Source organism: Meleagris gallopavo, chromosome 20 (genome assembly GCF_905368555.1).
Source record: "Meleagris gallopavo chromosome 20, MGAL_WU_HG_1.1, whole genome shotgun sequence".
In the NCBI taxonomy this organism is placed as follows: Eukaryota; Metazoa; Chordata; class Aves; order Galliformes; family Phasianidae; genus Meleagris; species Meleagris gallopavo.
Window position 1 is genome coordinate 7,155,301 of NC_139423.1, and position 13,511 is coordinate 7,168,811.

The 13,511-nt window shown below is 48.0% G+C and overlaps 1 protein-coding gene across 5 annotated transcripts in view; it reads left to right on the plus strand.

Moving 5' to 3' along the window:
• The first annotated feature begins 4,186 nt into the window (after positions 1 to 4,186).
• Positions 4,187 to 13,511, plus strand: part of RGS9 (regulator of G protein signaling 9) — a 29,767-nt gene continuing 20,442 nt past the window's right edge. Inside the window, exons 1-4 of one of the 5 annotated variants that reach the window (XM_085240157.1) lie at positions 4,187 to 4,706; positions 10,111 to 10,207; positions 13,030 to 13,080; positions 13,251 to 13,357. In XM_085240157.1, coding sequence (XP_085096283.1) covers positions 4,644 to 4,706; positions 10,111 to 10,207; positions 13,030 to 13,080; positions 13,251 to 13,357 — 318 coding nt within the window. In that variant the 5' untranslated portion in view covers positions 4,187 to 4,643. The remainder of the gene's footprint in view (positions 4,707 to 10,110; positions 10,208 to 13,029; positions 13,081 to 13,250; positions 13,358 to 13,511) is intronic. The other 4 variants (XM_085240153.1, XM_085240154.1, XM_085240155.1 and 1 more) reach the window with 4 other exon arrangements.

Sequence of the window (13,511 nt, forward strand, 5' to 3'; positions counted from 1 at the left end):
GGCGGGAGGGCGGCGGCGGGTTTCGTTGGTGTGGACGAAGTGACTCTGAGGGAAAACGAGGCCTGGGCTGGCCGGGTTGGGCAACAGCACCTTTACCATCGGCCTGGCTCGGTTCTGAGAAGCTGGCCGGGGGAGGTCAGCCCTCGGTCAGAAGAGCAGGATGGAGCTTTGCCAGCTCAGCGGTTTTTGTTCTCCGTACGAAAAGCAAACGGTTTTGTGAAAACGCTCAGAACGGTTTGGCACGCATTTCCTCTTCGGTGCTCTGAGAGCTTTCCAGTAGTACTGCGCCGTGGCACAAACTAAGCAAACCACAAAGCACAACGCCTCACAGTGATAAAAAGCAAGCAGGATGTTTATTTACCAACAGTAAATGAGTAAATCCAGCGTTCTGATGTGTTTTGTACTGAAGTTTTCCTGAAAGTTGGCTGCTCTTTGTGGGGTGGGCAGAGCAAGTGATTCCTCTTGGATTTAAGTTCTAATGGTTCTTATCAGTGAGGTGGAACTAAAGGAAAATGAACGTTTATTGCATCCCACTGATGGAGACAGTTAAAGCTGAGGGCAAAGCATAGAGACCATACAGGTCGTCTTCTTTTTGGAAGCGAGTTAATGCCCACTAGGGAAGCATAACAAAAAGAGATGTAATTAGCCATAGAAACAAGCTAAAAGTCAAAGCTGTGCAGCAAAGATAGCTGACAGTCGAAGTTGTGCATGGATATCGTAATGAGTCTTTGCCTTCCAGGCCAGCAAAGAAATGCACCTAAAACCCGTGCTGCAACAACAATGAGGGAAAGAATGAAGAAAGAAGCTATTTACTGATGTCTCCCCATGGTAATATCACCTTCTTCATCCAGAATATCCCTCACAAGAGGTATTTGCTGCTTCAGGACAGAGAAGTGTCTCCTAGGGCTACCTGCACTCTGTTTCAAGGCTACTTCCATCTCCTGTTGGCTCTCCCTGGCAGTCTTAGTTTTGCCCTTTTTCTTCCTCATTTTCCTCCTTTCACTTCACTTTCCCCCATCCGCTTGCCTACCCGGTTACTTTGCTCAAGCCCCTCCCTCCACTGCCCCTGTAGCTCTCACTCTTTCATCAGCTGCTTCCTGCTGCCCCTCCCTGTACAGGTCCCTGTCTCAAATTTGTCACCCAATTTTCCGATACTTGTATTTCCGGCTATTCAAGTCACCAAGTGCAGGGTCATCCTTGGCATCCTCCCCTCTTCTCTCCTCACCCCCAACAGCTGCCAAGCTTTCCAAAGCTGCTTAGGTGTGCCATTCCCCTCCCTTGGCAAAGCCGCATGGCTCTCAGCATGCTGCATCGAGAGGAGGGTATTCCTGCCCCAATGATGATGGATTTACCTCAGTACTGCCTCAGCTGTGAGTCCAGCTGTGTTCTCTCTCCCCAGCAGCAGCCTGGTTTCATCTCTGAGGCATGGTGCATAGAGTATTTCTCTGTTTCCCTTTTTTCCTTCTTCTTTGCCACTCCCTGGAAAGTTCAGCAGTGATGGGAGACAAGTGCTTGCTGTCTGTTCCTGCTCACCACTGCTTTTTGGCAATTAAGGATCCCTCTTGTTTTCAGTGCTTGTGCTCTACCAGCTGGGACAGTGGACTCCGGAAATAGTGCTTCCACTGTTGCCTTACTGGGAGACCTGAGATTAAGTCATGTCTCTATCTGTGCCAAGTTTACACTATTTTCTGATAAACTACTTTGAAATCTTCCTGGAAGGAACTGCGTACTGAAATTCAGCCTGAGCCTGACACTCAGTGCCATTCATTTACGTTGATTCATTGATTCATTTACCTACCCCTTCCTTCCCCTCACCGCTGTCCCCAGTTTCCTCAGATAGAAACGTAGTTACCACACGTCTTTTGTGTTGCATGATTCAACTTCTGATGTGTGAAGAAGGGGCAACCACTTAGGAAATGTGATCTTTAAAAAAGGGGGGATTCCACTTGCAGTGCTTTCTGCAACAGAAAGTAACAAGAATTGTTGACTTCACTGTGAAAGTGTCTGGTGAGAACAAACATTACTGAAAGGGACTTCACAAGGACATCAGTACTTAACAGGGGGAGCTGGAAATAAGCAGGAAGACAGGGATTGTGCATGGCTTCTGCTGGCACTCTTCTGCTCTGCCCTGTTGCACAACCTTTTTTGACTGACAGATTCACCTATAAGTCTGCCAAATTGTATCAGGGATGGAAAAAGTCTGTTTGCTCTCCACAGGTGAGGATTTTGTCATTGGAAGCCCAGGACTGTCTGCCCTTTGTGAACTTGTATAATCTGATTTAAGTGCTTCGTGCTTCACATGGCAAAGCTGCCATAACACATTAGCTGCTGGTGTAATTCACCTGGGCAGCAGGTGAAATCTCTGATCTCTCTTTGGTGGTTTGCGTCATTTCTAAATAGTATCACTGTTGAGCTTATGTTTGACGTTTTTATAACAATGACATGAAACAGATTTATAATACACAGAGAAATGCTCTTACGTTTTATTTTAGCTTCTCAGAGAAGACTAGAAACTGAAAAAAATCCAAACCTGAGCTATGAGGGGGCTTATCTAGGGTGGAACAGCAGGGTTTAAAATTACCAAGAGTGTTGGAGCTCAGCAAGGTTAGAGCTCACACCACAGCTTGAGCACTTTCAAAGCTATTTCTCCTGGCTCTCCTGCAAGGAAATTTTGTTTTTCTGAATTCATTTGTAGACCACATTTTCAAGTGTCTCTCCAAAATGAGACACCTATATGGCTCAGTGGGACGTTTAAAGTGAGCATTGTGGGGTGAAATGCCCATTTTTGCTCCTCTAACTGTGTGAGGCATTTGTGGTTGGTGGTGTCTGATCCTGTTTTTAGGCCAGTGTCTGCACCTCCAGTGTCATCTGGAGAACTTCTGGATTCTTCCACAACACAGTAGGGGCAATGCTAACAGCCATTCAGAGAAACCTTTTGCAATTTACTGTGATTTTTTCCAGTTTGCTTACAAAGCCAAGACACTGAACTACATCTTTTTCAGGGCCTTCTTCCCTGATATCACGTCCAAAAGTTACTTACATTATCTGTCTTTCTCAGAAATGGAATCACTTCTCTTACTTCACACCTTCAAAATGCTTGCATGTTTTACTGTTATTTCCCTTTCCTCATCTCACCCCACTTTTAATTCCCTCTCTCCTGCTGTTTGCCTACAGAACAGTTTGTGCTACTACAGTTTGTCACCTTGGCAGTATCAGAGGGCCACCAGGATCTGAGCTTGTTTTGAAAAACCAAACAGCAATGCAACGCTGGAACTACAAGACACTGCAAATGCATGAAGAACTTCTTCTTCTGGCAGTCAGCTGATGCCTTGAAGCATGAGGTGGATATAATAACTTTGGTATTAGCGGAATGACAGGTTACTCATTGTCAGTATGCTAGCTAGGAGCACAAAGCAGAAAATGGTGGAAAAGCCTTTGGAAAGTAAGAAGTGTCTGCGATTCAGCGGCTGCTGTGACTCACAGGGGGATTTCACATGGGAATGACTGAAAGCAGACACAGAAGAAAGGCCTTCCAAAGCTCTGGCTTGTTCAGATAGTATGAAAGAGCAGAGATAAAGATAAAACCCTTCCCTGAGGGCAGCAGAGCAACTGGGAAAGCAGCCCGTGCCCTCAGGGTGTTATATGAATGGAAAAGAACTTGGCTCTGTATTCAGAGCCAACGTGCTTTCCTCCAGCACATGAGCCACAGATTGCAATGTCAGAGCAGTAGCACTCACTGTGCTGGGGAAGGCAGTGCCTCAAGAAGCAGCAAAGCACATGCATGGGATGTGTGGATGCTGCAATGCATGACTTCAAAACAGCTGTAATGCGTGTGAATGTGCGGGGTATAAATGTGCCTGTATGATCTCTGTGCGTGTCTGTGGGATGTGTGAGAACACCGGCCACCATGCTGGGCGGGTGAGTAAGGACCATCTCTCCTCCTGGCTGTGTTGTCTGGCCGAACCTTGGCAGCAGGAGGAAATTCCACCACTCTCTGAAGAAATCAGAGACACGAAGCTCTTGGTTTTTAGTGCTGCCAGTCAGGTTTCTGTTCCCCCACCCACTGGCATGAGGCAGCTCTATCGTGAGGAAGCGCGCTGTAATCCTGTGGTGTTCCTCTGGTCACCGTTAGTCATCATTTCCCCACATGACAAATCCGTTGAGTTCCCAAAACCGCCCTGCTGGCTGGCAGGGGAGCAGCGTTGCAGTTACAGGTGCAGCTGCCCCAGTGCTGCCCGCCTCTCGCGTTGCTCCATCACACTAACCCAGCTGCACGCTGGGAGCGTTTTGGGAAGACTACTCTCCCCAGGCAAGAGCAGTGTTGGAGGGACTCTGCCAGCTGCCCTCCCAAACACCAGCGGCACGCTGTACGAGGACAGCTTCCTATGTGCGCTATCACCCACCCGCAGGCCCCGCTTTCTCAGCCCCGCCCGGCTCTCAGTGGCGCCCCGAGGCGGGAGCCGTGCCGCCCCGCGCCTGCATGTAAATGAGCGTGGAACGGCGGGTGCTGATTGGCTGCGGCGCACAGTGGCGGCGCCACCCTCGGCGAGGACGGGAGCCGGTGGTGGGGGGCTGCAGCCAGGTGAGCTGCTGGAATCGCCGCTCTGCCCGTTCGCTCGCCGCGCTTTCGCATCGGCAGCACCATGACCGTCGCGCGGCTGGACCAGGGGCAGCGCTACCGCCCGCGGATGGCCTTCCTGAAAAAGGTGAGGGCTGAGGAGCTCCGGGTGACAGGCAGCGCCGCTCTGGGCGTCAGCACCAGGGGCTCAGATCGCACCCTGGCTGATGGCGCTCCGGGTAGGAGACCCCGTGTCCATATCAGCCGTCCGAGCATCCTGCTGGGAGCTGCTCCCCAGAGCCCCCCGGCAGTGTGCTGCCCGCCGGGGACAGCCTCGTCCCCAGGGCTGTGCCGTGTGGCCACGTGGAGCCCCCGGCACCGGGGCTTCGGCTGGTGGCTGAGGAGCAGCGTGTGCAGGAGTCACGGGGGGAAAAGAAAACTGTAATTCGAAAGTTATTTATATTATTATTATTATTAGCTTAGCTGAATCACTCGGGCGGTTTTCTTCCCTCTCTTGTCTTTTCCCCTAAATCTCTACAACCCAGTCGTTCCCTGGGGGAAAACTCCGTGCCGTGGCCGGGGCTGTATCCTCCGCTGCGTTCCCACCCGCTCAGCTGCTATCTGCTTTATGAGCGTATGTCATGGCCAGCTTTTGCTTCCTGCCTCCTTCCACATTGTCAGAGACAAGCGTATTTGTGACCACAAACAGTTGAAAGAGTGGGAAGATGCATGCCTACGCTTTTGGATGTGATGCGTAATGTTGTAAAGTATTCAGTGTTGGGTTTTTTTTTTTTTCTTCCCTGTAGCATTCATTCAAAAGTGTAACTGGGTTTTAGTGCAACCAATATCTGCAGAGATTTTTAAAAGCAGAGTGTTAAGCTAGCTTTTCTTCCACCCACCTCTCCTGCCTGTGGCTTATCTTGCTGAGTGGAATTAGCTGAATTTCCAGTGACATGCACAGCCAGCCAGTTGCTATTCGAGTCAGCTCTCCTGCAACGCCTATGACCTGCAGAGACACAAAGGTTCCAGGGATACAAATGAGGAAATCATGGGCTATTCAGTGCTCAGGTGTGAGCCTGGCAGTGCTTTTCACAAGGAAGGAAGCGGAAATTACACATTTATGTCTTTCAAGTTACACTTGGCAGGGAAACCCTGTGGAGGAGATACATGGGGCCACATTCTGCACTAAGTAATACTTTGTGGGATTTCATGCAGAGATGTAGAGGAGAGGCTGCATGCTTTGAGAAAACAGCTTCCCACAGCTGTGCTTCAGCTGCTCAGTGGGTGTTAGCAGTCTTTGCAAAGTGCTCTGAGCTCCTCAGGTGGGAAGATCTTTTAAAATACAGCCCTGTTTATGGAGCACGCACAATTCACTCTGCAAGAAGCAGGAGGGTTGAGTAGTTACAGTGCTTTGAGAGTGGCACTGTGAAAGGACACCCCTGGATGGTCCGCGAGCAGGCTTTAGCTCTTCTCTCTGCTTTCCTTCCTCCTCTGCTTTTTCAGTCCTTGGGGAAGCCATGGACAGAGCCTCAGCTGTACACTGCAGCGTGTACATGGTGCTGGTCACATCCCCTGAAATACCGAGTCCTTCATTGTTGTCCGGGAGGGAGCTGAAGATGCTTGGTACTCATCCAGTGAGCGCTTTGGAGGCTTAGAGCCTCGAGGAGCTAAAATCGTAGAGAGAAGCTTTGTTAATTGCTTAAGTCTGTGCTTAGGCTTTGCCACGGGCTGACACGTCTGCTGTAGCCATGGGTTTGTGCCAGCAGCACGGAATGGTTTCCTGCAGTGCCATGAAGCTGCTGGTCCTGTGCTCTCACAGCTGCAACTTGTCTCCATGTGCTGGTTCTCCAGCTTCTGACTGATTTAGGGAGTAGAAGGGCTTTCTTCAGGAAATTAGGTTGATTGTTACATTTTTTCCTAAACTGCATTAGTAGAAAGAACATGGGCAAGAAAGTCTGTCAGGACAGGAAAAAAGCCTCCAAAATGCACGTTTCAGCTACATGTGCTTCAGCTCAGATATTGTGAATGTTTGGTGGTCTGAACCAGAGCAAGCTCACAGTGTCTGCTACCCCAGCAGTGAGGATCTGGCCTCACAGGGTGGCAGGCAGCAAGGCACGCAGCAGCATGGGGCTGTGCTCCCAGCACCTGGTGGGCACTGTGTTTTCCTCTGCTGTGCTACATGAGCTGCATCATGACTCATGCCTCGTAGGCTGGGCTGATGGATGCCGCTTGCCTTTTTCTCTGCCTCTTCCTTATTTAGCTCCTTGATGTCCAGGCAGACAGAGATGGAACGGATCCACGGCATTGTTGGGGCTTCCCAGCCCAGCTCCATCTTGGTTTGAATTCTCCCATCTTATACTATTCAGTTGCTTCTTGTCTGTCCAGATGTTTTTAAAGATGTCTCAGTGCTGGAATTGTGTTGTGGCTGGAAGGGGCTTCTCTGTAGGCTCCTGCTCTCCATTTAAATGAGGTTCAGAACATTGCCAGAGCTGAGCTGTCAGCCTCTTGGCTTCTCTGATGCCGTTTGTTTTGTCCCATGGATGAGTTAGCCTGAGTGCAAAGGCAGGGGCTGTGCTGGCTAAGGGCAGGTGATTCCCTTCCTCCTTCCCTGTGCTCTCCCCTAGGTACAAGAAGTTCATCACCAAAGCATCTCAGAGGGTTAAGGCCCTTCCCATCTAGAAGTGGAAATGCCAGTGCTGTTTGAGTGAAGTGCTGCACGAAGTGTGAAATGCTGTGTGCATCCCTGGTGAGAAGCTGTATGTGCAGCTAGGCAGGGCTGTCTTTTGGTTTGGTTTTGTTTCCTTGTGGGTTTAATTTGGAATGGAGATGGTGCTCCAGTGAGAAAAGATAATGCATAATGGCACAAGAGACAGCTGCAGCTCCTTTTCCCCATTTGTGGATTTACTTCTTTGATGTTGGATTGCTTTGCTGTGGTGGGGTGGGAAAATCTTCCTCCTCCTTTGTCTTGGTTAAGGAAAAGCAGGGATTTTTAGCTGGTTAACAAATGACTCATGTCTTTCTTTTTTTTTTTTTTTCCCCCTCATCATCTATGAAAGTGCAAAGCAGAACTGTTAATTGCAGACCTAGAAAACTGGTTGAGTTAATCTTTTGAGCCCAGAGTAGCAGTGAAATACTGCACTGCTATCTGGGAAGTCAGAATGGAGAGGGATGATCTTTACTAGGCAGTGAGTGGGACTGTAACTGCGCAAGCATTCCTGATGGAGAAGGCAGCAGATGTTTAACTATAGCACCAGGAGTGGGCACTGCACGAAGCTGGAGCCTGCTGGGAAAATGCGACATCATGAATGGAGACGTCTGCCTGTGCCTGTTGTGAGGGGGCTGAACTCCTCCCTTTGGCGTTTTGCTGTTGTGTGTCAGACCCAGCACACCCTGACCCTGGTTGGTGCCCAGAGGATAAAGCCAGGAGAAACAGGCATGGGAAGTGTTCCCAGGCAGCTCACCAAGCTGCCACCAGCTGCCACCTGTCCCCACTGCTCCTTCCCATGAGAAAGCCTTCACCAGGATCGAGTTGCTCCAGCAGTCAGATTGTCTGCCGGTGTCCCCACAATACAGTGATCCTTTTTCTTATGGTTCATGAATGTAAGAGATTTGCTTGTCACTTAACTGTCCCTCTGACTTGCAGTTAGAAGACAGTTTTCCTGTTGTATTTGTGGCTTTTGGGCTGAAGTCACTTCTGTGCAGAGATTCCTGCTGATCTGATGGGAGACCTCAGTGGGGTTCATAGTTTTCCGTGGCTCTGTGCTAGAGGTGAGCTCACCCCATAGCCTGGCTCTGTTGCAGTTTTCCTGCTGATATTTACCTCTCTGCACATCTCCACCCATCATCAAAGGCAGGAAGTGGCTTCTAGCTGTACGAAATTAAAGCCAGACAATGCTTCTCTGGCTGAAAGTGTGACAAAATGTGTGAAAGCCCTTAGCAAAGCAAGCAAATGTTCTTGCTGTATTTTAAGCAGCCCTTTTGGCCTCCCGCTGGCTGGCTGGTGCTGAGAGCATCTCCTGCCTCCAGCAACCTGCCATAAAGCAGAGTGTTCCCTTGGGAGGAGAGGAACAGGCAGGCAGAGTATTGATCAGCAAAGTGCCTGGTTTGCAGCCAGAGCAGCAGGCACCCCCCAGCAGCAGCTCCTTGACTCCTCTCTCTTCTTTCTTTTTGGTATACGTTATTTTTCCATCGATAAGAGGGAGCCCAAAACAGAATGAATGCGACAACAGTCAGGAGCTCTTTGCTCATTAGTGAAAGAGAACGTGCTGTGCTGGGAGGTGTGGGGGGGCTTCCAGGCCAGTTCCACATTCTTGGCTGCTAAAGTCCTGTCTGGAACCCACTGAGAGGGGAGGGCAGCCCTGAGGTGCTCCTGCCATGCAGACTGGGGCAGAGGATGCTGTGCTGTACTGCAGGCAACAAGTGCAGCAGTCCAGTGGTGATGGGCACTACTGTATCTGCATCCCAATATCCCTTGGAGTAAGGAAATACTGAGTCTGGCAGAGAAGGTTGCTGCACTCTGTTGCTGCAGAGGGCAGAGTGCTGGATAAGGGCACTCTTGTGTCCTTTGGCCCCATCTCTGATGCCACAGCCCAAGGTTCAGTTAAAATATGACAAAAAAAAAAAAAGAAAAAAAAAAAAATCATGTTCCATTGTTTTGGGTCTGGTTTTGCTGTCTTAAAGTATTTATATACAAGTATTTGTGTGAATTTTTACCAGATTTCTCTGTTTTAGTATTAATTTGACATTGGCTTAAAGGACAGCGGAAAATACATTTTTACTGTTAAACCTAGATTGCATCCTGTCACTATGGGCTTAAATCCTCACTGAATTTGGCAAGGCTCAGGGCCAAAGTCACTGTGGTTCCTATGAAAACAATGCCCTTCATTGTGCATAAGTGTCATCAAGTCACACTTGTTAAATCCACAAATCCTAGTTAAAAGGCTACAGCTTCTCCTGAAATGGATGTGCAGAGAGACTAAATTGGTCTTGTTGGACCAGTTCTGACTTAACATCTCTGGAAGCAGAAGCAAACATCAGAGCATCTCTCACGATGCCAGAGCTCTCATAGCCCTCAGCTGAGCATCACATGGAAGGAGGAGGTGAGCATGTCCCAGGCCCACCCATCCTGAGCATATTGGGACATTCTTGCACTTTTAGGATGCTGTTATCAGGAAGTCAAGTGTAAGAGAAGGATGTAAGTGTAACATGTGAATGCTGGGCTCTGTTGTAATCGATCCTTTGCTTGCTTCAGAGACTTGGTTCCAACGTGGCTGTGCTTTCTCAAAGGATGGGCCCTTCTCATCTCCCTGGTGTTTGTGCTTCTTGCTCAGTCCTGGAGCAAAGCAGTGTGCTTTTCCTGCTGCTCTCCTGAAGTCCTGTCTGATTATCTGCAGACCAGAAACAGAACCTTTGCTGTTTGGTCACCAGCCAAAATGCTGCCTTTTTTTTTTTCTTTCTTTCTTTTTTTTCCCCTTGGTGAGTGATACAGTATCTGTGAGTCTGTGCACAGCTGGGGTATTTGTACAATAAAAGCAACTTTCCACGCTTTGCAGATTGAAGCACTTATAATGGAGATGCAGAATCCAGACACGGGCATCAAGACACAGACTCAGAGGGTGATGATCACAAACATCCCACATGCCGTGGCAGGTAAGAACTTGTCCAAGGGAAGAGCTGTGGCCAAATTCAGCAGAGCAAGGCTGTGTGAAGACCCCCTGTCTATCCCCAGGTTATTGCTGCATGGATTCCTGGAGAGGTTGTGGATGCCCCGTCCCTGGAGGTGTTTAAGGCCAGGTTGGATGGAGCCCTGGGATATCCAACCTGGTACTCGATCCAGTGATTGGCAACCCTGCTTGTGGTGGGGAGTTGGAACTTGATGATCCTTGAGGTCCCTTCCAACCCAAGCTATTTTACAATGGAACCCATGCTCCTGATAAACATTTGCTGTATGTCCTTTGGGGCATGCCTGTCCCCTTTATCTCATTCTCACTTGTCTCATTTTATTCCTAGCTCTTGGAATAAGAGACAAAGATTTCTAATCGTGGACTTAGAGCTCTCTCATGTGAGTGTCACTCAACTTGTTGTGGTTTTTCTTGGAGTAGAAGTGAAAAGGTGCTCTGGGCTCCAGACCCATTGTATTCCTGGTGTTGCTGGATGATAAATAAGGATAAATATTAGAATGTGATTACAAGAGGCAGAGTGGAATCACAATGACATATCATGCATCAGAAATGACAACAAACGATTAGTCTTCCTTTTAACGTTTTCTGATAGTAATTGTTTTTCTTCAACCTGCAGGAAAAGAACAAAATATTCAACCCACTTCTCTACCTCTAAATGACAGCTTTGCCTCCTTCAAGCAGGCTGGAGGAGAAGCAGACACATAGCTGGACTGTGATGTGTCACATCTAGCATTACAGGCAGCTCTTATCACAGCCCTTCTTTATGACTGCTTGCTCCTTGCCCAGGGCAGCAGAATGCACTATCAGTATCTCTGCTTGCCTGTTATCCAAGCCTCTACAGCAGCACTTGTGAGAGATCCTCTACTATAAATATTCACACATACTTGTACATTTTCTCCTGCTTCATTTTTTCTGCAGCACTTTGAAATTCAGAACCAAAACTCCTGCTGAGAGCCGTGAGCTTGCTCTGGGTGACTCAGGAAGAAGTTTAGCCCCAAAAAATTAATTCATCCTGACTGTATTTGTGGAGCCCTGCAGGCTCTGCATATTTCTTGCCTCCCTTTTTTTTTTTCCTTCAGTACAGAAGCAGAGGCATGCAGATTAAGCCATTTGCCCATAGTTCCAGTCGGAGTCAGTGTAAGGAGATGTCTGAAGCTTGTTCTGAGGAGCACCTCAGTGTGTTATGGCACATCCTGCTCCTGCCTTACAAAGCTGCTATGAATGAAATTTGGTGGACTGTTTTGCATCTGCAAAAGATCTGGCCTTGCCTCTGCTGCTTCTTATTGAATGTTAAGGCAGTGCTGTAGGAAAGTTGCCCCATTGCTGTAGATGCTTCTATAGTGCCAACTATACTAAGTGCTTCTCCTGATATCTGCCCAAGAGAAAATACCACTTCCTAAAAGTCTGTGGCTAGATAATGTGGAGGAAAGATGCCCGTTGGTGCTCGTTGTCTTCACGTGCTGTCTGCTTTATTCTGGTTCCTTAACCAGAGTTGTTATGAGTTTCCTCCTGCATAAACTGTCATCAACTTCTGGTGGGCATGTGAGTTACAGTTGCGTGGCAGTCATCACTCTCTAAACTGTGATGTATTTAGGGCTGCAAAAACTGCATATATACTGATTGGTTTCTGGGTATTGCTTGAGAAATTAATTAATTTTTAATGATGGAATGTGGAAGACAGAACAAATCAATCTGTGGACACACATTCACTGTAGAGAACTTTGCTGTTTGCTTGCAGGAAGTGAATTAGGTAAATTCCGTATCAGTAAAATGGCTTACATCAGAAAAGGCAGAGAAACATCCATGCTAAACGTGTACCTGTGGGAGATAATACAGAGAGAACTGTCTAAAAATGATTGATGAGATAATCCTTTAATTTCATCTATTTCAGGAAGCAGGCAGTAGGATAAGAGCTCTGAGCCCTTATTAGAAAGTTAAGTCATCACTGCAATGTCAAGAAAGGTTAGCATCACAATCTACAATCCTAGGGGACTTTGGGGAGAAGAGACCAATAACTGATCAGGGGTTGAGTGCATTTCTGCTTGGGCCTGTTGAAACAGAAGGAGATTCATGTAATCTGCCTCCCAGGACGTGAAAATAAAACCACTGGAGATCTATGCTGACTTTGGGTATGACTGACCGCATCCCAAGAAAAGAACTGGGAGAGCTGCAGTGTTTGCAAATGAAGAAAACTCATTTGCCTTTGATATATCCTGTTATCACTGCAACCTGGATCTGAGACTCAGACATCCCTTCTGCTCTGAAGGTCACATTCCATAAAGCACCAGAGCAGACTAGTCACTAGTCTCTAACTAAAACTGAGACAGAACCATGCTCTATGAATCTGGAGATACTATGCAGTGAAACTTCCAAGACAAGCTAGTACAGAACAAGGGATGCTTACCCTTCCTTGGGGGTGTAAGCTGTTGCATCACTTAAGTCCTTTCTAAGCCAATGATTAGGGTTTAAATGTTGCTTAGGCCATGTGGGTCTCCTGCACACTCGTAGCGTGTCATGCTGAGCTCATTGCTGCCCTGTGCTCCCACTCCCAAAGACTGGTTCCTGCTTGGTCAGAAGAAAGCCAGAGTGACAGCGTGGCCAGCGAGATGCTGGTTGTGCATTTTATCTGTGTGCTCTCAAATGTGTCATGCAAGAGAAACATTTGCAGGGAGGAATCTGCAGTTGCTGAGCTCCCAGGCTGTGTTGGGGTGAGGAGTGGAAAGCTATCATTTTGGCCCACAAATTGTACACTTCTGGTTTCAAGTGCCCAGTATTTTCTTTGCTTTGCAGGTAATGATATATTTCAGTGGATTCTCCAGCGTTTACAGATCACTAATGAAGGTGCGTAGAAATGTGAGGTAATGATGCCTTTCCAGATTAGAGTTGTAAGACTTTAAGATCTCCATAGACAAATCTTCCTAGATGAATCCTTCTCTCCTGAGTTACAGCTCACTTCTAAATTCCAGTGCAGTGTTCCCATCAATCAAAACTTCTACCTTCCCTATTTTCAGAGGCATTGCACCTGGGGGACCTGTTTGTCAAATATGGCTACATCTACCCTCTTCAGGAGCCAAAGAATCTCACCCTCAGGACAGATGGCAGCCTGTACAGGTTTCAAGTGAGTTGCACTTCGTCTAATGCCACCACGAGGGAGTTCACAAGTTTTGAATACAGGCACCTAGGGCAATTCCCCAGGAGCTGGAGCCATGAGTCCCTGCTGTGCAGCCATGCTGATTACCCGGTGTAGGGAAGGAAAAGGGATCCACAGAGCA